The following is a 25622-nucleotide window of genomic DNA, read 5'->3' as shown; positions in this document are numbered from 1 at the left end:
TAGGAAGTTTCGCTGCAGAATCGCGAATCTAAAACTATGCCAACGTAATTGTGTTAGCAGGTTATCCGAGGTGTCCGGGTTGGCAGCCTTTTCGAAATTCCGCGCGGCGTAACGTCAAAGGCTGACCGGGCTTTTTAAAAGGGGCAGTGGCTCGGAAAAGTGAGAGAAAGAACTTTGAGAGCGAAGGGAGTCCCCGGAACACCCTCGAAAGGCTTTCCCGCAAGCGCAACGTCGGCTTGCGTCCATCAGCGACGACACATTTCCTGCTTCGTCCCGTGTTTCCGCGGAAAATGTTATAAAAATGGGACAAACTGCAACGAAAATGCAGGAATGCCCAAATGGGCATCGCAAACGATCTCAAAATTTATATCCGAACTTCTATCTAAATGCACTGAGGATTGCAATTGAAAAATTTTGCATCCTGTATAACGTTGAATTGTAGGAATAGCGAATAAATTTGCATATCCAAGCTAAATAAAAAACGAAAAATTCAGAAGACATCGTAAACCTATGAGTCGATTTGAAAAATCGTAAAAGCTTCGGGAACTTGCTCATTATCTCTGAAAAATCGTAATGGAGCAAGAACGCTTTGAGAGTAAAAAAGAAGGGCGAGATGGTTGCATTATTTTTTGTACACCTGGTATGATAATAACTGTGAGACACGCGAGGAAGACCCACCCCTTTACGAGTCGAAAAGTAATAGAGTTACGCAACTAACGCACGCTATGCGGATTTCCAAGTCGTGGGGAAGTTATGAAAAAAGCTGACACCGTAACTTCGGAGTGTCATGGGTCACTCGGTGGATGGATCACCCAGTGCTGACCCGAATTTCCGTGAAATATAATTTTCACCCCGAAATTAAGTGAAATTGCAATAATGGATCCTTTTCCCCGCCGAAATTTCACGAAGTATTGGCGCCACTTTCAACCGCGCATTTTGCTTCTTTCCGGAGCGATTCTAGGGATGCCATTGAAAAACTCAAAATCGAGGAGGTATTCATTCAGGAAATCATGGATATTAACGCTTGAGATCATGTGGAAATCGTTGGAATAATCGATTCCGTGCATCCAGTTTTCAGAATAGTTTTTTAAATATTTTGACGTTTAATGTGTATAGAATGCCCCTTTCATATCTCCTTAAAATCCATAATTTCCTGAGCGAATAACTCCTCGCAAAAGTGTACAAAATACCGAAACATTTTTAATGGCGTATAATGCGATTCATAGAATCTGCACAACGCGGCAAAGTCGACGGTGTTCCGGAAGATCCCAGCTTACGAGCTTTCGAAAGTTCGCATTGCAGTCTCGATACGCCTCGCGAATCAAAGTACACGAAGGAAATTTGCGGAGTACACAAACCATCAGGCGGCACTGAAAGGAGGGCCCTCCAATTTTCAGGGTAGAGGCCGGGCCGTGTCTTTCGACCTCCGGCTTTTATGTTATTCATAGAAGAACACCTCGCCCGTGAAGAATTGCTGCTTTCCCTCGGTTTCCTCGAGAGCCCGTAATGGCCGAAATTCGACTTTGATCTAAAGGAGCTATTTTTCCCTCCTCTAAGTACGCGTCTCCATTACAGTTGACTCTCATATAACGAGGTTAATACGTCATTCGTGGTTCGTTGCACAAGTGCTCTAAAAGGCAATTCTCGACAATTATTGTTAGGAGATCGAATGCTTGAAAATTGACATTCTTACTCGTTACGTTGTTCCAACAAGTCTTGTGCATCTTTCCGGAGAAGAGTTCCAGTCCTATGATGGCGTAGATGATGATGACGAAGAGTACTAACAGGGCGATGTGCAGCAAAGGTACCATCGCCCTCAGGATTGAGTTTAGAACTACCTGGAGACCTGGAAAATGATCAGAAGACACTTATAAATTAGGTGTAGATACGCTATTTTAAAAAGATGCATCAGACAAATCATTTTGACGATGTCACCCAGCGAATCACGAAACGGCTCGATAAATTGTAGTCTTCGTACAAGATGTACAGTTTCAGATATATTCACGGCGAAGTGAATATTAATTGTATCGTGTCAATTGTTGACTCTGTCAAGGGAAAAAGAACGAAGTAGCCAGAATCGATTCGATCGCAGGTGTTTCCATGTGCCGAATTTAAACGAAAAATATGAAAGGACGGAATAAAGAGGATTAAGGGGGAAACGTATTAGCCGAGATTTTTTTCCACCTGCACACCTGCATTGTATTCTCAGGTGTTCCACAGGAGGCCCACGATTTCCTAAGTAAGCCTTGACGTCCTCCAACGAGGATCCCACTAAACACCCCGAAGCTCGGTGAGCAAACAGAAGCGAAATGGCCGGTCGGAGCTCTCTCCTGACAATTAGTTAAATTATTGTATGAAGGGGGAAACTTACTTGGCACTCCAGAAACCAGTCTTAAAGGTCGAAGAACACGAAACGCCCGAAGTGCCTTCACGTCGAATCCTTCCTTCATGAGAATCGTTAGTACCGTGCTCACCATCCTGCAAACGAGAAACAACGGAATTTCTTTACACAGCATCTACTTTAAACTCGTGGGATTCCTTAGCTAAAATCAGCTTACAAATAAATAATCTAAATTGATCTAATTCTAAATCTAAAATATATAAGACGTGTAAAAGAAGGCACGAAGATTGTCCCTTTTTCTTAGACAGATATACGTGATTAATTACATAAAACGGTTAAAAGGGTGCAAAGAGCAGGACTTCCGAACGATTCCATTTAGACGTTTCTCTCTCGGCGTACCTCCTATTTTTGTGAAATTGCACGCGAGCACCTTCGCATGCATACAATTTCGTTCAATTCGAACCACTTAGGGAGAAACGGAATTGTTTCAGCGAAGTATTGTTGAAAGTCACGAGATTTCTCTTATTTTCTAAGAGAAGTCTACGTAATTAAATGAAACATAAAGGGGTGCAAAGGGAGCCCCCAAACGACGATATTTCCGATTCTCTCTCCATGGCTCTTATTTTTGTGAAATCGTCCAAGAGTGCTTTCACACGTACACAGTTTCGTTTAATTGGAGCCACTCGGGGAGGAGCCCAATAGATTAAAAGAAGTACCGTAGGTAATAAAGAGGCTCCTTGTACAGCACATCGATAATTGATCGCTTGCTCGTTTACGAGAAGCTCCTAAGAATTCGAGTTCGACTTCTCTCGGGAATTCCGCGGGCAAAGGAGCGGCGCAAAAATGGTCGCGAATTCTCCTTGGCGAAAGGGTTGATCCGATTAAAGGGAAACCTTCGTTCCTCGGGCATACCCGAGGAGCTGATCTGCTGCGAAGTACCCTTTACACGGACCATTTCCAAGGGGTCGCCGGGGAGGGTGAGGCCTTCAATTACGTCGCCGAATACAATTTCGATGGAGCCTCGGAGGGGAAACCTATCGATCGAGCTCCGATGCCGAAGACGAGGGTTTTTTTCCACCTTCGAGGACGAACGGACGTCCTTACGAGAGGTCCTCGTCCAATCGACAAAGTGAACGATTCTTTTTGCCCGGCTTTTGGAAAACACGGCGATAGAGGAGCGAATCGATTCTTGAGGCAGACATGGCACAAAAAGCCCTTTCTTCGCCGTTTCTCTGGGAAACCTGGCACGAGGCATTAAACCTTGCAATGTGAATACAGAGACTATAAGGAAGATTCTGACGCCCGTGAAATTTTAATTTTTAAATAATTTCTTAATAGATACTTTTAAAATTTCTCATAGAAACTTAAATTTCATGTCAGGACCTTCCCTACAGCCTACATGTTCACATTGTACAGTTTTGAACGGTACACCCAGTTCGGGAAAATGTGTCATAAACGAGACTTCTTCGACGCCGGTTTCCCATCGCCTTAAGGCCTACGATTAAAGGTTCTTCTCATAAATAAGCTGAAAATTTGTCTCGGGTAAATTTCGGAAAATGGGAGAAAATGTCCAAAGTTGCCAACATTATCGGGAGCCGCGAAATCGTTACACGCGTGGCGCATAATTCGCGCAATCATTGGATAATTCGCGCAATCATTGAATAATTCGCATACCCGACCAAGCACGTGGCATTTACGCGGACAGGCCGCAAGAGCTTTAATTGCGCGAACACCGTGCGACTACGTTGTATGTAAATGTCTGGTCGTTCAATTAACAAGCCGCGAGAGAAGTATCGAAACACATTAACGGCGTGGTTTAAGCCGAACACTTATAATCGTTAAACGGCAGGATCAAGGAATTCCGCGTCTCGGGGCAAACGAGGGGTGATTATTCGCTACTCACCCGATAACGACTATCGTAAAATCGAGGAGGTTCCAGCCGTTGCGCAGATATGCGCCCGGGTGGGCAACGAAACCATAAGCGATGATCTTCATGACGCACTCCACGGTGAAGATGACCAGGAAGATGTACTCGATCTTTTCCTGGAACGGAGACAAATCGATAGAGGAGCCGACTTCTCGGGCCCGGCTCTTCCATCAGGTGTTTCGCAGAGATGTACGAGGTCGGGTAAGGTTGGAAGGAAAGCGATTCGTTACCGTCGACCTCGAGTCGACCAAAAATTGCCCCGACCAGCAGGTGCCTGGATCGGGAAACTCGGTAGAGCTTTGCGCCAAGTACGTTGAAAAGCATGCGCGTACGGTACCGAATACTTAAACCTTTTAGTGTCGAACAACGATACATCGTCGTTTTACAAGTGCTAACGACTTCGGCCGGCACTAAAAGGATTGACGCCAAGTTCGTTATTTCGGTTTCATAGAAATTACGGCGCGTTCGTCTCCTAATTTGCCCATTTTTTCGCGAGTTTCCTGCCGCCAATGAAAAATTTGGAAATGTCAGAAAATTAATGGAGCAGAGAATATGTCTGCTTCACAATTACGGAAATCTTCTTCGTTTCGGGCATTCAAAATTATTCTTTTGAAGTTAAGCGGCTTAATTCCGGGCGTTTCGAGACTGCCTGAAAACCGTGGAAGTGGAAACGGAAATTTTTCAAGTCGCAAAAATAGTATCAAATTCTTGAACAAACGTTTTGTCTAAGTTAGAGTTTATGATGTCTAGTCGATGGTCGGGATCTTGAAACGGAAATTATTTAAAGACTAAAAACGTATCAAAGTCCATGTATAAGAGTTTAGGAGGGCGGGCTAAAGTTAATTCGTTTAATTCTAATTCCTGGCGCGATTATCCTCCCTCTTTGTCGTAGGTACCGCACGAAAGGTCTTATCTCGACCTTAAGACCCTTATCTCCTTGGTCCCGAGAGCTCCTTGCGAATACTCGATTCCGCCCACTTGGCCATCGCCTCCAGCGGTTCCGTTTTCCGGCGCTGCGGCCGCAATTTGGGAAAACGCGAAAACGCGATTTCATTGCTCCGCGGAAGCGCGACATCCCGTAAGTGGAGGAATCGCCTAACTCATTTCTCCATGAAGGTGAATCGCATTGAAAGTTCGCCCTGGGGTTCCCGAGTCGAGGAATTTCTGCTCGGGCTGCGTGCTAAGTGTTTGTCGCGCCGGAACGAAATTCGATTACACGCCCCATTATGCGATTACGAAGGGTAACTTCTTAGCTTAACGAGAGTTTCCGCTTATTTTTTACTCCTCCACCCACGGAAGGCTCGATAAACGAGGAGTTCGCTTCGGAGACCGCAAGTTCGGGTTAAAGTCTCGCGAAAGTTTAGGCGCTGCCCTCTAACGGGGGTGTCGAACCAAGGGAACATCTTTTTCAAGGGGGAAAAATTGAATAATCGTGACGAACATTGAAAAGTAGACGTAAGAAGCTCAGCTTGGAAAAATTCCTTTCCTCTCGGTGGAAGGTTTGAGGTAGAGGTGAATCTTTCTACGATCGTTAGTATTTTCCGATTCTCGTGTTTCAATTGATTAAACGTCTCCTTAGAGTCCTAAATGGAAGAGGGAAAATTAGATTCGGTATGAAATGCGGCCTGCGAAAGTTTATGCCCTCAAACGGGGAACTAAGCCGAGGAGATATCTTTTTCTAGAGGAGAAATTCAATTTCCCCTTGCTGGAAGTTTCAAGATACAGGGGGATCTTTCTCCCATCGTTAGCGCTTTTCGATCCTCGTGCTTCGATTGGTTAAACGTCTCCATAGAGCCCTAAACGGTGGAGGGCGAATTGGATGCAGCAGGGAATGCGGTCCGCTGGAGTAGTTAGCGGTCCATTCCCGTCACGAATTCGCCATCATCCATTATAACGGACCTCCGAAGGGTCCGGACAAGTATGACACGGAAGAGCAACCTAATTCATGAATAAAACATTCCCTGGTAAAAATGAAAGCCAGTCGAGGCTCGGCGACATCGGGGATCATTAATTCGGAGCTTCACCCGGCAGGGAGTCAACACCCTAGGAGGGACCATCTTTCAGGGTGAGGGTCGAATGCCCTCTTTGTACCATCTTTGGTACAACTCGTGTATCATTTCCCAACCGATTAACTGCTGCCCCGAAGACGCATACGCTAAGCACGCGGGAAATACTTGAAAAAGTATTTAATGCACCCCTTTTTTATGTATATCTACGCACTCGCGCAAGGGGCCATTCACTCGGAAATCAGGGAAAACGACGAGGGGTTATTCACACGTGTAATCATGGATTTTAATGCTGGAAATTGCGAGCAGAAATCACTAGATATTCCTGAAAATCGTTGGAAATCCCGGACACATTTTCACAATTTTAAGCCCGACTGTCCCTTGTTACCGAATCGTATCGTTGTTTATCGTATGAAATCAAAGGCAACTGGTTCTCAAAGAAGGAAATCGTTTTAACTGATTTCTAAGTGAATGAAAACACCTTAGCTTACCGAAGCAAACGATTTCGATCGAGTGAACGAAAGTTCGATCCACTCGACTAAACCGCTTTCTGAAATTCAACCAAGTAGATCGTGCGATCGTACATTACATGAATACGATTTACAAGTGCAGTCGGTAAACGATATTTTCCAACGGATAAATCTTTTCGGCGAGTTCGAAGGGCACAAGAGAGAAGAAGGGAAAGCCCGGACGAGGAGCAACGTCCGCAAAAAAGCGGCTAAAAATGGAGACCAAACCAGAGCTCCGGAACAGAGGAATCATCGACGGGGAGTTCGCGGAGCAGAAAGTTACCCCCTGAGGAGGGGGTCGAGGGTCAAAGGGGTTTCGCGCGCTCGCGTTTGATTTCCCGATCGATTGGCTATTGGCCCGGCAGAATTGGGAGCCGATCGAACGTCCCGTAAGCTCGGGCCATTATGTCGATGCCCGTGTTCACCGGCAGGAAACGAACTCGATGTGCCTGGGCCGAAGTGTTGGCCACCGCCGGAAACATGTACCGGACACGTGCGAGTACATGCCCGATCCGAGTACATTGGGACACGAGTACCCGGGTACACCCAGCCACGTGTCCTCGTACGTGCGCGACCGTCTCCTGGGCCTGGAAGATTGAACAATTATTGAACTTTCGGCTCGAGTAAGTTTCGGCCCGCTGGTCCATCGACTCGCCATCCGGTCCTCCTCGTGGCCTCCTATCGAGGGAAATCGATATATGAATATCGTTGCCGATCCTTCGACGTACCCGGAGAAAAAGAGCTGGTAAACTAAACGGCTTGACACCGTTGAAGTCATTTTTGTTAAAGGAACGCAATTTGTCCTTTGATTTACTGTAAATTCGTATTTTTTAATAGCTGAGCATCGTACTGGCTTTTGTACGAAAATAATTGTTAATAATACTATCCGGGCATATAAAATATACGATGATATGCCAGTTTCGTTAACAGTAATTAAGTGAAATTTTACGACGTAAATCGTAAAAAGTTTTGTTATTCTTCCTAGGAAAATGTAGTAAACGTAGGATAGTTCATTTTACTCCTCTCAAAAGATAAAAAAGTACAGTAACCGTTCCTAGATTTTCTGGTTCAGAAAAAGATGTTAATTTTACTATAAAACGTATCCGAGTCCTTTTTGAACTGTGAAAACCAGTTAAAAAATATTTAGTTTAACTAGATTATTCTCAGGGTGTGGGCTCTTATCGGGAGAAATCGATGGATGAATATCATCGTCGATAATTCGACATATCGGCTGAAAGCGACGAAGAAGGCGCTTCGACAGGGTCGAGACGACCGGGGTGGATCTCCTGTGGTATCGATCCTTACGCAAGGGAGGGCACCTTTTGCGTCCTTATTTCGAGCAAATCCTTTATTATTAATCGCATCGGACAATCTGCCTCGAGTAATGGGCTTTGGGGGATACGCGCGATACGTGATCCGGGTCTTTCGTTTCGGGGGTTTCACAAAGGTTTCGAAGAAATTTCACCGGGGGTGGATTCGGATTTTACCTGAGTCGCCGAAATTTGCGGATCCTCCGGGGAGGGCGGAGATCCGTGTCCTATTCGCGGAACAAAAATTTGGTTCGTTGGACGCGATTGTTTGATCGACTGCATTTGGTTTACTTCAATAAATATTTGGTCGAGTGAAACGAATTTTCGTTCACTTGACTTGACTCGTTTGCCCCCGATCTATCAAAATGGTTTGATTAAATCGCTTGGCAAATATTAGGAAATACTTTAGTCGGTAAACCAAATATTTTGATTAAATGTGTCAAATTGCTTTAATATTTTGGCTTATCTACCGCAATATTTAATGTAACCAACCAGAAGTTATGAAATAATGAGTTTATCACGAAAACCAAACATCTGGTTGTCTATACATTCCCATTCTACGGTTGAATCAAGAAAAATGATATCGATTCACCAAATATTTTTCTATGAGTAGGTATTAGTGCGTAATGTCAGCACTTCTTTTTATTTTCGTCATTTCGGACTAGAACCATCTTTTCTGCGGTTTTCAAGCATGGGAGCTATTTTCCCCGATTTCATTCTACTATCGCAATTCTTTTTTCTACGGGGTCGCATTAGGAGTTGTCGACGTAAGGGACTAATATCCGTTCTATGTTTTACGTGTCCCACGATGGAATTGCGCGGTTCAGAGGTACAATAATTCACGGTAGATTGTTCCCCATTTGATAAACGCTGCCATCGATGCTCGACTTTTCTGCTGCTGCGGCAATTTTTGGTCGAGCGGGTAAGGAATTTATTTGGAGCCGGGTAAAGGCTGCGTTATTTATTGACCGCGTTTTACCCACTGCAGATGAGCGAAAATGGGCGATAATTGCTGCACAGGATCCTCTCGATTTTTAGTACGCCGATAGGCGTCAACTTTGTTCCGAAGAGTGACATGCTGCATTACATCGCATTGTTCGTATACGTACAACACCGTTCATATAAATTTGACAATCGGTGAAATTCGACATATATACGAGCGGTCCTGTACATCAAGATACTCGGGAGAGTTTCGCGCGAAATACATACGTAAGCTCGAAATTTATACCCGCGAAACGCTCATCTAGATTTTATCTACAAAGTTTAGCGCGGTATAATTAAACCAGATATTTAACGTAATAATTTATGGCTTACCAAGTAGTGGTTCGTCTGATTGGAGTCCAGAAAAGGATAGGGCGTGTAGACTGCCAGGGCCACACAGTTGGCGAAGATCGTCATCAGGATGAGCCATTCGAACGGTCTGTCGGTGGGAGTTAAGGAACATGGATACCGCGACGCGATTACCTCATCTTCGGGTTTAATTCTATGCACGGCGGGCTGGAAAACATGGCGCAGTGCCATAGATATTCTTAAGCCGTGCTGGACCGAACGGAAAGAAACTATTCATCATCCCTGGCCGTCGAATACGGTCCTTTGGAACCATTCCTGAAGAGACCCCTTGACCTGCATTCGAGGTCCTGGGCTTTCGACGAGGGTTGCGTTCGAGGATGTTCGAGATGGTCGAGGTGCAGGGACGAGCAAATGCAAAACACTGTGACCAAGCCACGATGGTCTTAGACTTGGTCGTGCATCCTAAAGTCTTGATCTTGGTCTTGCAGAAAGTGCATTACCAAAATCAAGACCGGACCATAATTGCAAGACCAAGACTCGCGAGTACAGAGGCAAAGGATACTTCCACTCGACGACGCCGATGCACATCTTGCGCACGGGGTTCTTGAGCGGCAGGCAGAAGAGGGCCCTGAGGGGGCGGTCGGGAGGCGGCTTGCCGCCGCGGCGGGCGGACCGCTTCTGCGGCTGCGCCTTGGCGGCCGCGGTCCCGGTCCCTGGGCCCGCGGAGGGGGGCGCCGCCTGGCCCTGTTCGGTGGTGGGGGTCGCGGCCGTGGCTCGGGCCCCTGCCCCCGTGGCGGGGCCCAACGCCTCGCCGCCATCCCCCGTGCTCATCGGTCGCTGCCGCTGCTGTCGAGCTCCGTTCTCCTCGAGCGCTTCCGGCGAGGTTGCCGTCTTAAGGAGGGTCCAGGCGGATTCGCAGTCGCGCGACTCCTGGAGCTGGCTGGCATGCTATGGCGAGGTTCTTCTCGGCTTGAACCTGAAACAACGAGGGCAAGGATTAGACAGACCGTAGGGAATTTTCACCTGGGATAAACCTCAAGGATTTCGAGGACGATTCGAGAATTGGTCGAGTCTGTCTCGTTTGCGCTTCGAGTTTCGCGCCGGGTACATTGAAAAGCAGATCGATAACTTCGACTCGGGTTGTAGCCTTTATTGTCCGCGAACCGACAATGGAGATAAAATAAAGCGCATATTAACTCTTTAATTACGGAACATGCCTATTGTGGCTTCCGCGTGAGTGACGTTTTTTTACGAAGCTCGACTGTAGAGGCTCCCTTCGTTTCTATGTATTCAAAGCGACAAATGAATATCGTATTCGCATAAAACGTTAACCCTCCAAGCTATCCGTACAGGTGATACATCTTCACGTTCGACTCTGTCGTGGTTAGAGGATTAAATTAATGTATCTGTAGCAGCGGATAAAAACGGAGTGGCTCGTGGATATGACTCCTGAATTCCATCGTCGGGAAGGCCGATTAAAAGGTCTGCGAGGCGTTTTACCGATGGCGAAGGCGACGCTTTTAATGAGGGTAAAACGTAGGGTGGACTTGGTCGGCGACTGTCAGTACAGCGGGAAATCTGGTTACCTCGGGTGATACGCGTTTTGACGTGGCAGTGGTTTAACGCCGGGTTAGCTAAACCTGATTATATACTTCGCTCTCTCTCCCCGAGTCCGTGGAATAGTTTCGTAATTTCCGCAAAGTCGATCCCTTGCGGCGCGATGACCCGGACCGGAAGTGCCGCGCAAGAATAATGACTAATTACCACCGAAAAGCGGGGATGACGCTTTTTGGGAAGCTCGTCAAAGAAGAGGACATCGGGATTTTGGACAGGACGGATTTTTCATTTTTATAGGCGAAGTCCTGGAAAATTTCTGATTTTTCTTTCTCGCAGAGGACTTTTTTGGCTCATAAGGAAGTAACGTCGACTGCGTTACAAGTCCTGGCGAAGGTCGAATCTCAGATTCCCTTTCATGACAGAAGGAAACCATCCGGCTCTAATTGGGCGCTCTCGAATATGCAACACCCTGTGGGTGCAACTTCGAGGGAGGCCTAAAGCTTTCCGGGATCCGTGGAGCGTGTCTTCCAAATCAGGACTTCGGGACTTTGCTGGCCTGCCGATGAATATTTATGGCTCCTGGCAAAGGACCACGTAGTTCGTCTTTGGGCTCCGTTAACTACGTTCCGATTAACTTCCAACCTTAGATTGGTTCCGGGACTTCGATTGTCGTTCTCGAGTCTTTTCCAGGATGTCCCTTCTCGGTAATCGACGAGGTCGTTGCATTCATTTCCTCCTACACTCTTTTAACTTCACGTAATTCGTTACGAAATAATTCCAGCGGTTCGTATAATTGTCGAGTAAGATAATCCAATAGAAGTCAAACTTTACGATTGAGAAATGGTTGTTAATAATTCGATATTCAAGAGGAAGGGGCTTCACGGATACCCGTTATCGAGGTAATCTCATTTCAAGGACCAATTTTCCACCGCAACGAAACGATTTATCCCCCTTCGATAACGCATCGACGAACAGGCAATCGCAGACAATTGTCTCTTTCCATAATAAATCCGCTGGGTCTATTTCGGAATTCGGCCGGTCCCTAAACAATGTGTAATTGCGAAACTTGGTGTAATTGTCTATGCGCTCAGAGGGGACGCGTCCCGGAGCGCTAATAAATCTCTCGGCCTATCTCTCTCTCCGTCCCACCTACGTCGGCCAGATCGCCTCGTCTCTCTCCTTCTTCCTCGGCGGCCGAGTTTTCGCGCGTTGGCGAAGGCGCGGAATTTCTGCTCGCGCTTACGTGTCCCGCTCAAGGACTCCTTGGATTTTAAGACCTACGTGAAACGCGTCCGCCGATGCGTTTCTGGGTTACCGGCGTTCCTCGGAGGGAGAGAGAGAGGGACGATCGGGAGTAACCCCGAACGTGCAAACTTTTGCGCTCCGTCTAATAAAGATGCACCCTGGACTGGGTTTACGAGGCCGAACTTGGCCCGATGGCCAGCCACATACCAGTGAAGTTTGCCCCGACCGAAGTGCCGCAGTAGAAACTTCACCGATTGAGTCAGACGAACGTTGCCCTGCGGAAACAATCGCGCAGCTTCCTTAATAGGACGGAATAATTTTTTAATATTTTCCCTGTAATCTTTGCTAAATATCATATCACATGTTACCAAATCGCATTGTTGTCTATCATATGAAATCGAAGACAATCGGTTCTCGGAAACGGAAATTGTTGTCACTGATTTCCGAGTGAACAGTCCCTCGCCTTCGACGGCGCACGTGGTGTCATCGATACGGCGTCACTTAATGTAATTGTCGACGATATAAGCGATTTCCGAAGGAACTCTGCACTCTCTTGGAGAATTCTTTGCGAGAAATTCGCATCAGCGACGTCGCTTCGTGGCTGGCAATCTTCCAGAGATCCGGCGAGGGAGCAGGTGCAACGTCTCCCCCGCAACGTTGTTGCCGCGACTCGAGCCAGGGAGTCGCTGAAGCAAGCAAAGAGGATGTACGCGTCCTTGTGAGACCCTCTTTTCCATCGCTAAGTAGTTACTACTCCGTAAGTCTGACTCAGCTAGGAGCTAGTCGTCACCGAATGGCCGCGGTTTATAAATAGGTCCCTCAAAATCAGTGAAACGTCCGTCAGCCTCGGTTATCAAATCCGCGGATTTGGACCAGCGACGAGGCGGAATGTCAACGCCGAAGAAGCGGGTCAAGAATAGGAATTGTTGGAGGGCCGCAACAAGTGACCGAGCTGGAATTCGAGACGATGCCAAAGGATAATCCCTTATCTTGCGATACTCGAGGCAGAAGTTATCGATTTCGGCTGAACCTCTATTCATTTGATCGTTTAGTTCGTCAACAGAAATTTCAGTCTCGTTCGGTTTATTAGAGACCTGAAAAGTTGCACTCACGAGGCTTATGAGGTCAAAATTGTCGGATCGTTTGAAGCAAAAATCAGGGAACTTTGCTTCAAACGGGAGTGCGGAAGAATCCACGGTCTTATTTCGCGGCGATGTTCCCGGGAAATCCTCAAGAGAGAGGAGAGGCACCGGATACACCTGATCGAAGAGAGACTGCCTCGATTGGACGATTCCTGAGGTCGTTCAATAGGAGTTCCCATTTCCGGTCAGAAGGCGGTTCGGGATCCGGCATTAACTCGCCGGCTAATGGCGGATCGTGGCGAAACTCGATCCCGTATTGTTACGGATCCGATGTGTACCAATTTTACCCCGGGCCCAATTCGAGGATATATTAAAGCCGTGTTCGACGAACGCTTCGGCACCCTCAGATCGAATATAAGTTTTATAAACGAGACCTCTGACAGCCCTCTTACATCCTCTTAATCAACAATGAATTCTGCGGCACCGTTGTTCACTTCTTGCCACCTCCCAGCAATTTCATATCAGCAGACAATTGTTTCTAAAAAAAAAAAAAAAAAAAAACAACTGGCTGCAAGGAAGTTTATCCGCGAACTTATGGAACGACCCAATAGAGTTAGCAGTTCGACTCGAGTATTACGTCGTGCCCTTTATCGAACCAAACCTAACTTCGACGGCGAAAAGAGGGCGTCCGTCGAGTGGACGGCAGACGTTCGACATTCGGCGTCTAGAGGCGTCGCGACGGCGCGTTTCGCAGGGCTCTCGGCTGGGATTCGGGCGAGCGATTCGAGAAGTGGAGGTCCGCTATATTTAGTGAGCCTAAATACTAGCGAGCCTCTCTCTCCCTCGCTCTTTCTCCCTTTTCCTTCGCGCCTTCTCCTTCTCTCGCCGCCTGGCGCGTCGAGCGCCGTGGCCCGAGTGAACTTGACGAAAATGGAACTCGCTTATCGGCGATAACCGATTCGCCAGGGCTCACTTGGCCGCCATGACACCGACCAACCCAGAGTTCTAGATGCGGTCACCAGGGATGAGCAAAATCGGTCTTGATCTTACAAGCTTGGTCTGTGCCTTACAAAAAGTGCAAGACCAAGATCACGATAGTCTGCATTTGCTCGTCACTAGTCGCTATCCGGGGGGAGGGTGAATTTAATTATGCACGCACCGAGTCGGGGGAAAATGAAGGAACGACTCGTCCTCGTTAATTCCGTGAAACGTTTCATCCTGGGAACCAAATGAGGAAAATTCTGGCTTACTTCGTGGACCGTCATGACTTCCATCATGATCGAGTCGAAATTATCGATCTCGGTTGCGCCTCTGAATCCTCTATTCTTTTGATCACCCATTTTGCCGATAGAAATCGCAGTCTCATTTAGTTCACTAGGAACCTCAGGGTTCAATTTTCTGAATAGAACCTCGAATTAGAAATATAGGTTCGTAAATATGTAAAACGTAATAAAACAGTTTATGATAATAGCCGAGATTACTCGAGAGTGATTATGAAATAATAATCTATACCAATCGCTGATTAATTCAGCGAAATTGACATGGACGCTTCTTCACCCTTCGCGTTGATAAAGTACCAAATGAGCATGATTTCTATGACGTCGTCGAAGTAATCGAATGTCAGTGCCGGTACAATGGCTCCCTGTAAATGGGATCATTGTGCCGTAACCGAATGCACCAGTGATTATATATTTACGTATGACGTATCGGAAAGCCATTAATCACGAGAACTTGTCACCAGGGAGATGCATAAAGCGGTCTCATCGAATAATTCATGACCCTTGATAGATCGAAGCCTCAAGGAAGAATAAGTCGGTACGAAATTTTCAATTTCGCATTATTGCGAAGTCGCTTTGTTGGTCAACGTTTAAAAGTCGTACGTGAAATCAATATCGCATGTGAGTTGACCGTATGAACTCGAGAATAGGGTCCCTGAAGAGTTTCCAAGTTCCTACTTCTCCTTTCCGGGAAGAGTTCCGTGATTCATGAAAAAATGATAAAAAATGCGAGAACCGGTGGTGGTCGTCAACTTTCCGTGGCGCGGACACCTAGATGCGATCTCTTCTCTCCGTTCTCCTGTCCGAGAAGGTATATGGCACCTTTGCAACCTATCTCGGTACTCGCGATCCCGTGGGAGCTTCTTGGCACTTCGGATCGCCCCGGATCGTCGAATCGTCCCCGAAGAGTCGGTCGTGCCGGTTCCGCGTCGACTTTGACCACTTCTTCCTGGAAGAGCATTACATCTCGAAGTCCGGTCCAAGTCGGTCGAAGCTAAGCTTACGTGGACGGCCGCGATTCTGGGCTTGTCCCAAACTGGTTCGCGAAAGCAGGTCGGTGTACCCCGAAGATCAAAACCAACTTCCCAACTCCTCTTACGGCACGTCGGGACCAATCGTCGAGACTGCCCGAGTCGAAAATGTTTACCTCGCGAACGTCCGCGAGGTTTCGGGCCATGATACGAGAATTTAAAATGGAAAGCGTTGATCAAAATTCTATCGAGAACGATTTCTTTCCCAGGGACAACAAACCGTGTATCGCTCGTTCGATCGACTAGGGACAACGATATCTTCTTGCACGAGTTCTACAAGTTTATTTGTCAATTTGACAAGCATTTTTTCTAAACGAAGTTACTTCTACGTTCGATACAGTTGCAAGCACTTCCGTTGGTGCGATTATTCCTGCAATAAGAGGAGGCAATGCCGTCCTTTGCCGAAGGGGCAAATGTCATTTTTTCTCCCTCTGGTCCTTCGGGTCCTTCTCTTCGAGGGATCCTGGAGGACCTTCCCAGGCTGTCCCAGCGCGGCCGTGCTTAGCAGAAGTGGCCGACTAAATTTAACTCGTCAGCACCGTTTCACGCATAAGCGGCCGGTCGTCTTTGCCCTCGGAGCACGGCCGAAATTGTCACAGCCAATGATCGAAAGCCAAATTAACTTCGCTCGGGTTTAACGACTGTTAAACCGCGTGTACTCGCGCGTTGCCGCGCCCGACAATATACGCGGGATGCCTCGAGTCGGTAGATTTACCGGCGACCGATTTGGAACGAGGAAAAGCACCCCTTCGAGTCGCTCTTCTTCATTTCCCGGACCCCTATACGTTTTCCCCATTTTCTCCATTTTTTCCTCGACATTAGTTGGCCTCGAGATTCCGTCGCGCATCGCGGAGGAATTCTCTTTACGCGAAGATGAGAATATATCCGCAGGGTTTCCCAGAACCCGGAGTGATCCCCGAAATTGGCGGAAGTTGACGAAATTTCGAGTCGAATCGTCCTCTTCGATTTTTTCCTTCAACGATTATTTACCGTGTTATTTATGACAAAAGTTGGCCAATTTCGAGTTGAAAATTTGAACGCGTCGACTTTCTTTTATTCTCGGTCATTATTAACCCTTTTAGCGTAGAAATTTAGTAATAATACCAATATCGAGATGTAATGATCTCGCACCTGAAATTGGCCATCTTGAATCGTTAACAACTCGGTAAATAATCATTTGCGGGAAAAGTAAAGGTAGAAGTTTCGACTTGAAATTTCGCAAACATCCCCAAGTTTTAGGGAGTTTATTACTACGAGTTCCGAGACATCCAATATATAATTACATTTGTACATTTCTCTTCGAGACAGCTGTAACAAGTCGAAGAGGTGGAATTAAACCGTAGACTCGTACTTTGACTACTTTCTCGATTCGATGTATATAAAGTGGATTTTCCGAGTTTGTCGGGAGATGAGAAGTGACGTCTACGAGGGTCGTTTCTGAAGTTTGTCATGAAGTATATACCTCGTTAAGTAATTCCGGATAGTCAAAGAGGGATTTTGTACCGGGCGGATTTATTTGGAATAAGGGACTCGAAAGAACGCTCAAAGTGTGTAAATTTTTCGGAGCCTCTTTCAGTCGAGTCGAAGTCGCTGAAAGAAAAACCGAAGAGCGGGCAATACGTTGATTCTTTCTTGAAGGAAAAATAAACCGCGAGCAATCGTAAATCGGGCAAACTAGAGGCCGCGAGTTTGAAGTCAAAGTAGCGCTGATAGAAATAATGCGGCGCCATCGAAGAGACGCGGTGTCTTTTGAGCGGTTTCAACGAAAGAAAACCGAGAGACTGTAGACTCCCTTGTGAATTCGAAAGAAAGGAAAACCACCCAGTGCACGCTTGCATGGCTCCTATTGTTTTTCCGTTCGGATTCAGCCCTGAAATGGACGCAGTCAATAATACACCCAGCCGCGTTTCTATACTCACGTCTTCCTTTTTAACCCCTTCCTTTGTACGAATACCCTTAAATCCCGGATGAATAATCGCGATTTTTCGTATAATCATTAGAATTATTCTAAATGCGCCACTCAATTAATTATTTTACCCTAACAATCATATCCCGATGCAATTAAATCATTAATTACTCCCGACTCGGTGGTTCGATAATTAAATGAAAGTACGTTTGACGAGAGCCAGTGGGAAATACTCCACGTTGAGATTATATAATTGCAAACAATAATTAGAATGAATGGTGTTTAATATCATTTTAAAATAGAAGTTTCGTTAATTGGTCGCGATCGTTTCCTAAGGTTGTACCCTGCGAAATAGTCGAAAGATAATCTTCGAAAATTTCTTTTTCCGAAGAAATGGTACGGGAAAGAAAGGAGGAATGAAGTGCACGGCTAAGTAAAGTCGTTATTATAGAGTTTCGTAATGAGAGCGCCGTCTCTTTTTATCGTCTACTTATAACAAAAGAGGTGAAATGTGAGCTGGTTGGCGAAACAATGATTTTAGCGTCTGGTGAAGTAGCAGAAACGAGAGATAATCTTTGTGAATTTCTTACGCCAAAGAGAGGGAGGGAAATTATGAAGTGGAAGAGAAAGAAGAAATCGAAGGAGTCGGTAACAAAGTGCTACGCCGCGCAAAGTGGAGCCGTTATTAGAGTTTCGTAATGAGAGCGTCCGACTCTTTCCATCTTCTTCTACTAACAAAAGAGATGAAGTGCGAGTTGGTCGGAGAAACAGCGAAAACTGGGAAACCAGACGATGACGGAAATATACCAAGGGGAAATAAGGTCTGAAAGCATTGCGGAGTTAGGCGCTTACAGCGAAGGAAAATACCTTGTTAAAAAAAAAAGATCCAAATTTTATAAAATATTTTTTGGAAGTATTATTCTCATATATTCACTTTATAATATTTCATTTATTAAGTTTACCATAAATGTATGATAATTCACTTTTGAGAAGATCCATGGAAAAACTTGCGCGACTTTCGATAATGTGAAAACCGAGTAACGTCAATTCTTTCGTATTTCTTTTTTCCAGTCAGCTTTGCAGAGAAGAAACTGGGTCTTGCGTATCGTGGATTTCCGAACCGCGGAAGAAGCTTTCGCAAATCCACTTTATTTCATCTGCTGCTCGTGATGTATGGAAAATCATTTTCTGCTGGCAGAAATGTTTCGGTGGGGGCGAAGAAAATGTTTCGGAGGGAAATCGAGCGTAGGGTAATAAAGATGAACGAGTCGATGATCGACTTCCGCGTTTTTGGGGAGAATGAGGAAGACTAAAATGGCCCATTTTATTTCGGTCCAGGTGACACCAAGAAAGACTCGATAATGGGATATCGATATCGGTAGAATCCCTCGAATGACCACGAATGCAACCAAGCTCGAATTGAAAAATTCGCCTTTTTCAAATCCAATTTCGTGAAAATAAATCTTGAACTACTCCGACTGAAAGAAAAAATAGAATCAGGTTCATTTTCCAAAAAATTGGCTAAAATTTATGTTTTCACTCGACGCCAACGTCATCAATTATTTAAAGTCATAAAACGTAGTACAGGTACATATGGAAAGTTCACGCCTAATCTAAAAATGGGTTATCTTTCGTTAATTCTACGTGACATTGTCGGCCATTCGTTACTTGACCTGATATTCACCTCGGCGAATATGTGCTTGCAAATGACCGCATTTATGCATTCATACAGATTTATATATTTATGTAAATTCCTTCAGTTCATGTAAGCGGGGCACTTGATATTTAGATACGCAATTACAAGGGTTATCACTCAGAATACATTTTCTAAGTCGTGACCGCTTCGAGACCTTCTAGAAAATCGGATATGGTTGAATGTCGCATAATTAATAGCGATATCAGTTTCCTATTATGTTAACAAGTCTCGTTATTCTAATGACGGAACCGTAAATCACGATTCTGCGAGGAAATTCATGGAAGGATAAAAGTTCCGACATTTTTATCCAAGTCTTTAAGGAATTTATTATACAAAAATCGTCTTGCCTAATTTTACTTGAACTGTTCCTAAATTTTCAATTGCATTGTAAAAAAGAAATGCTATATTTAAGGCACAACATTTTTCATTTTTGTTTCAACCGTGTGTACTAAAAGCGTGCGAAATTTATGAACATTTTCGACGATGTGTATGAACAAAATGTTAGTTGGTTGGTTTTCCGGTATTAAAGGGGAGGAAACGTTTGTTCCGTTCAACGTCCTCTTTAATAAAATGCAACTCTTACAGGGAGGATTTTCCCGGGATAAAAATGGAAAAGCGTTCCGAGGGTACAAAAGGTGGACGAGCCGAACCCACGCAATGGCTTTTCGATCTGCATCCCTTCTTTGGATCTTTTCAGCGCATTTTCTCACCAACGAACGACCCAATTGCTCGCTTCATGGGAAATTAAGTGAAAATCGATCATATCACCGCCTTATCGGAACGAGGAGATCTCTCGACGTCGTCGTACGCGAGAGATCCGAACAAAAAAAAGATAATCAACGGGTCCAGGACGTATGTGGCAGGTCGCGGCGCCATATTGGAAACGTCCAACGAGAAACAGGAGTAAGAATAGAAGTGCTTCCTTAAGTAATGCAATTTACTCGGACCGCCTGAGGAAGATCAATATTTACTGAGCAAAGTTTCCGACAATCTTGTGCACCAGCTACCGACTGCGATGCACGTTCTCAATGGGCAAAACTCTATCGAGCATACATATTTACATAATAAAGGTTTAAGCGAGTTTGCGAAGCAGTTATCGAAGGTACGCGTGCACACCCGAATGGATAAAATTCCCTCGATAAATAGTTAGGAGCCGTTCCATTTTCTCCAAATCAGCTTCTCCTTAGTGCTCCTTGAACGTTTCATCGCGTTACCCGAGTCGATCATTTTTATCTCATCCAAGCCTCGTGAACTGATATTAACCCTTTTAGTGCCGACCGAAGTCGTCAGTACTTGTAAACCGACAATATATCGTTGTTCGGCACTAAAAGGATTAATATTTCGGTCAGTTTGGAGAAACATCCTTCGAAAAAAGTGTGTTAATCGAATCGACTGATTTGAGACGGGTTTTATTTCATCTTAACCCATAAGAAATGAAATCCTCGTCGAGCTATGGCAGGGTCTCGGTACCACCTCGTGTCATCTTCTTACAAGGATATGTCAGTGACAGTTCCTTTGTGGCGACTTATATCTCCTTCCATCGACTTCTCTTCGATGTTACTTTCTTGTCGAGTCGCAGCTCGGACACGTTTCGCCTTTTCGAACGATTTCATTGTTCTAAAGTCGACTTTCTCGGCTCGACTGCAAAGCAAGTCAGCAGAAAACAGGTCCTCGTTGCCCACTTTGTAAAATAGTTCACGGTCGAGCTAATTGAAGCTGACACCTCGCAATTCCTGATAGTATTGTCACTCGGAAGAAAATATTTCGGATATCGAGGACCGATTCTACTCCGAGAAAGTTCTACATGGAAGTGCTCTCTAGACGTGCCAAGAAAAATGTCGCGTTTTACACGTCCGTAATAAACGCACGCGTAAACGCCGACGGAAACCGGGGCGAAAATAGAAATGCCGAGTCCGAACGGGCGACATCGTTTTGGAATTCATTCCGGGAAATGCGAAAAATCCACCGAGTAGTTTATAGCAATCGATATGTTTGCATATCGCGGGTATAACGTCGATAATCTTGACATTGCGCCAGTGAACACTATTAAATGAAATATTTGCATCGGATTAATTGAATTTGTCCCTCCTAATCCTCCCGCTTTATAAAAGGTCACGGGATATACTCAATCTCTGCACCGAGAAAAAAATTCATTGAATCAGAGAAATATTCCTTTGAATAGTACCAAAGAAATATTTTTCTCAATTCAAAAGGATTTGAAAGCCTGCCCGAACGGCACCGAGTACTTAACGCCAAAATTCAGCAAATCGATTCGATAAATATTTATTTCTCAATTAAGAGAACTTATCATGGATCCATATTTGGCATAACGAAAGTACGTTCCGTATTGTAGAGCCTATAATTTTCGTTCAAATTTCTTTTAGAGTTCACATTTTCGGAAGTTTTCGGAAGCTGGGAGGTCGAGCAGGTTTTCTGCAGGTAATTTCCAGGGAAATTTCGCCTTCTCAATAAGATCAATTCAATCCCTGTTGAGCGCTCTGTTAGGTCCCTGTCTCTAAAAGTTAGGGGCCTTCGCACCGGTAGTTACAAGATGAATCTCGTTACGGAAGTTCGTAACGTCACGTCGTATCCCTCTACCTCGACTTTCTCGTAATTACATCGTGCCGCTGCGAAAAAGATTAATTATATATGTGCACGGGGAAGACAACTAAGTAATTCATTTTTCGGGTCTGATGGCGAACCTCCGCTAAGTTTAACGACCGAAATGCGAGTAATGAAAATTCAGTTTGAAAAGGAGCGTTAAATATTTCTATGTGCTCTCGCACAAGAAATTACACATCCATCTTACAAATTATCCATCTTTTTCAGGAATCAAGACCGAAGTCGACGAAAATCGCAATTTTATAATCGTTAATCGTACACTTCCATAAAAAACGCAAAAATAAGGGTAAACGGTGACTAACTCTAAATAGAAAAAAAAACAGCGTAAGAAGTGCCGTAAGAAGTTTCACATCGATAAATAAATAAAAAGAAACAAAAAGCGATTTTCCGGAGCGAAGAGAGAGGTATCTCGTCGCTCCCTAATTTCCAAAATAGGAGGCAACATTCAAAACGCCCACCTCGTGTCGCCGAAACGCGGAAAGTCCCGGAGGAAATTCCCATTTCGGAATTGGAGCATAAACGGTAAACAAGAAGGATAAACTAGAGCGGAGGCGCCACATTGTTTGCTTTCTTTCACAACCCGAGCACGTTTTAGCGGGAAGGATTAATCTCGCCCGGCCGGGCGAGTTAATAACCTAATTCATTTGTCAGATCTGACAGCAAGAAATCGCATCCATCGCCGTTCGAGGCAACAATTCCATCCCCGAGGAATCCGCTCAAGAATCTCGTTAAAGCAAGTTCACGGCATTCGGCCCTCGACCCTTTCGTGTCGGAAGAACCGTTCCAAGTAGACTCGCGTGCATTGCCTCGAAACTAAGTTCCATCCGGCTTATAACCGAAACAATTAGTGCGATTTGATTAATAGATAGTACTTCCCTCGACGAATTAAGTAATGGCCGCGCGATTCGGAGCGTCGACGTCGCTCGAATTAAATTCCCCGTTGTGGATGGACAGACGGCGGGAGAATTTCATTTAACCTGAACTCGGTGCGAGACGGGGCCGAAGAAAAAATCGGGAATTCAAAAATAACCATTCGGCAGCACGAACACGGGACGAATATGTCTTGTCTCTCTCGGTCTATGTATCCCGCAAGGACACGTGCCAAGTGTAGGAAAAAATTATACAATAACCTCCGTTTTATAAGACAAATTTACGAGAAATTAATCCCAAGCACTGTTTTTATTTATGCCGTGCCTTTTTTATCGACTTCTTAATCCTACTTTATTAAAATCACAACGCGCGGAAAAAATAAGATAAAATTTCATTCGCCAACAAAATGTTGTCTATTTATCCCAGATTGGAGCCAAGGACACCTATTTTTTTCTTTTTTATGAAATTTCATGAGCACCGCGTTCTCCCTTAGGGCCTTCGCAATCACGTGCTGAAGTGCACCCAGTTTGTAGAAAAGTTTTATAAATATTTTATCGTTTTATATATATATATAGAATGACCCGTTGACATCACCTTAACGGGGTTTGTTAGGTTAGTCGGTGACGTCGGGTCTATCCTCGTTTGAGGTCCTTCCCAGGAATCCGGGATAGTTATAGACTAAAGGAACGTGGGTTAATCTTCCCTGCAGGCCGCCCCTCGGTACCGCAGATGACGCTGTTTGCCTTGCGACCGTAAAAAGATTGTAGCCTGACGAGAGAGCGACAATGAAATTTTACGAGAGGCCGCGCCCACGGAATCCTCTCGGCGAGTCACGAAGCATTGGGCCCGGTCAAGTGGAAGGTTCCTTCCGGTTGACGGTTCCGGAGGAACGAAGGACCTGGATATCTTTCCTGGACCCCCCGCCAAGTTGGGCCCCAGGGATCTCACAGGATCCCCAAGCACCTGGGAAGACCTTAACGACATCCTTTGCGAGCAAAAAGATCACTTTCTATCCGGAAAAAAAATGTCTTAACCCTTTTAGTGCCGAACAAAATCGTTATCACTTGTAAAACGACGATATATCGTCGTTCGATCCCAAACGCGTTAAATTTTGAAACGTACCGGATGTTGTCCAGAAACTCGGGGGATTTCGAGCCAAATACATTTTTGAGGGAAAGAGTGAGCAGAAATCCTCAAATATATATAAAATACTAAACGGAAGATGTGGAGAGGTGCGAGTGGGTTTGTGTTTTCTCGCGTTTTGATGTGCGATCTTCCTCCTTAAGTGCGACATGTCCAAGCCTTTAGTCCCCTTCCTCGTTCCCGTCTCTTCTTCTCCGGGCGATGACAGAACTGGGTCTGCACCGGCTCGGAAATAAATTTCGGAACTCTAGGGGAAAGGCGGGATTCTTCCTTCGTTGCCGGGATAAGTCCATGCCCTCCGTTATTCGACGCACTTATACCAGAAATTGAGGGCGAAAAGCGCGAAACAAGCAATAAATTATCTCCGTCCGGCTCTCTGCTCCACCGGCCAAATGGATGCGAGTACGCTGCTAAAACTGTTTCGTTATTTCGTACACTTTAAAATACAAATGTACTCCAAAACCAGAGACAGCGGTACTCTAAATAAAAAACGGACAAACGTATAGGAGCACCACTTCTATGGGACGTTTCGCGTACAGCGGTATTGAAAATTTTGGACAAGACGAGAAAAGAAAAGAAATCAAATTTCCGACTAATTTCACGTTATATCATTTCTCTCTTGGCTTGAGAAAAAGAAATCGTTTTATTGTTTTTTGTTGCCTACTTGTCATGTCATACCGTATCATATTTTTACCACAAAATTAGGAACGACTGAGCGTTTTGAAATATTGAATGTAAATGGAGAATTGAAGGTACGGAAATTTTAATCAACTCCTCTCACTGGTGAAACAATAAACTATTTCCACGACCGACATCACTACGAAAAGTTCAAGGCCCAGTCTAGGTCAATGTTAGAACTCGCCGACTGACCTTTTGCTAATTACTAGGTAGGGTTGATAAACTATCGGACGGCTATTTTCGGTCATTGTTCAACCTCATTTAACATTCAAATTTGCCAAGCAACCCGTAGCTGATTGGTGAATAAAAGGTTAGAGCACTATTTACGGGGCAACCTTTTTTTGCACATCCAAAGACTATATTTAAGCAGCGAGACGACGTCAATTATGAGTTTGATTGATTATTATTAAGTATTGTGTATTATTAAGTGAGATCAAGTATTATTAAGAATTATGCGTTAAGTATTCGGTGCCATTCGCGCAGGCTTTTAAATGTACTTGGAGCGGAACTCTACCGAGTTTCCTGATATTCCTACCATAAAGTCCATCCACCTGCTATAGAATATGAGCTTGATTTATTACCTACCGTGACAGGTAATCACTGCCTTGCTAAGGCTGTAAACGGAGCATAAAGGTCCATATGCATAGACTCTCTTTTATGGAACGCGCTGCATGGGCTGACTAATATGGACTCATACTACTGGACATCAAGCATGCAAAAATCTTTCTCCCGTGAATACTAACGCGCGCAAATGAGCATATTTTTGCATAGAATTATTTTAAGTAACATTTTTAAGCGATACTTCTTACGGCACGGTAGTACGTGACAGTTTGCATATTATGAAAGGGACATAATTCGGAAAGTAAAACGCTTTTTTGATCAGCCATGGAACGTCGCGTAAGGCCATTTTGTGAGAGAATTCCTCTTTTCTTTGAATTAACATCTTTAAAAAAGAGAGATTTGCGAACAAGTGGAACAACTCATCCGTGATTGGATGCCACCTGTTCACGGTGCGACCTGCAAGTAGAACAAGGCGTCACTGATCAGCCATGGAACGTCGCGTAAGGGCATTTTGTGTGAGAATTTCCTTTTTCTTTGGATTAATATCTTTGAAAAAGAGAGATTGGCGAAC

The 25622-nt window shown here is 45.0% G+C and overlaps 1 protein-coding gene across 5 annotated transcripts in view; it reads right to left on the bottom strand.

The window, feature by feature from the left end:
- LOC105700686 (muscle calcium channel subunit alpha-1) overlaps positions 1-10214 on the bottom strand; it is a 47400-nt gene extending 37186 nt beyond the window's left edge. For all 5 annotated transcript variants that reach the window (XM_012426771.2, XM_012426768.2, XM_012426772.2 and 2 more), the window contains exons 1-5: positions 9946-10214; positions 9408-9513; positions 4245-4384; positions 2372-2478; positions 1694-1846 (exon numbers count right to left, since the gene is read on the bottom strand). In XM_012426771.2, coding sequence (XP_012282194.2) covers positions 1694-1846; positions 2372-2478; positions 4245-4384; positions 9408-9513; positions 9946-10214 — 775 coding nt within the window. The remainder of the gene's footprint in view (positions 1-1693; positions 1847-2371; positions 2479-4244; positions 4385-9407; positions 9514-9945) is intronic.
- Between the last annotated feature and the right edge of the window lie 15408 nt (positions 10215-25622).

This window comes from Orussus abietinus, unplaced genomic scaffold (assembly GCF_000612105.2).
Source record: "Orussus abietinus isolate OABI.00-Male unplaced genomic scaffold, Oabi_2.0 scaffold49, whole genome shotgun sequence".
In the NCBI taxonomy this organism is placed as follows: Eukaryota; Metazoa; Arthropoda; class Insecta; order Hymenoptera; family Orussidae; genus Orussus; species Orussus abietinus.
Note: the sequence above shows the minus strand (reverse complement) of the source record. Positions and strands in the feature narration are given on the sequence as shown.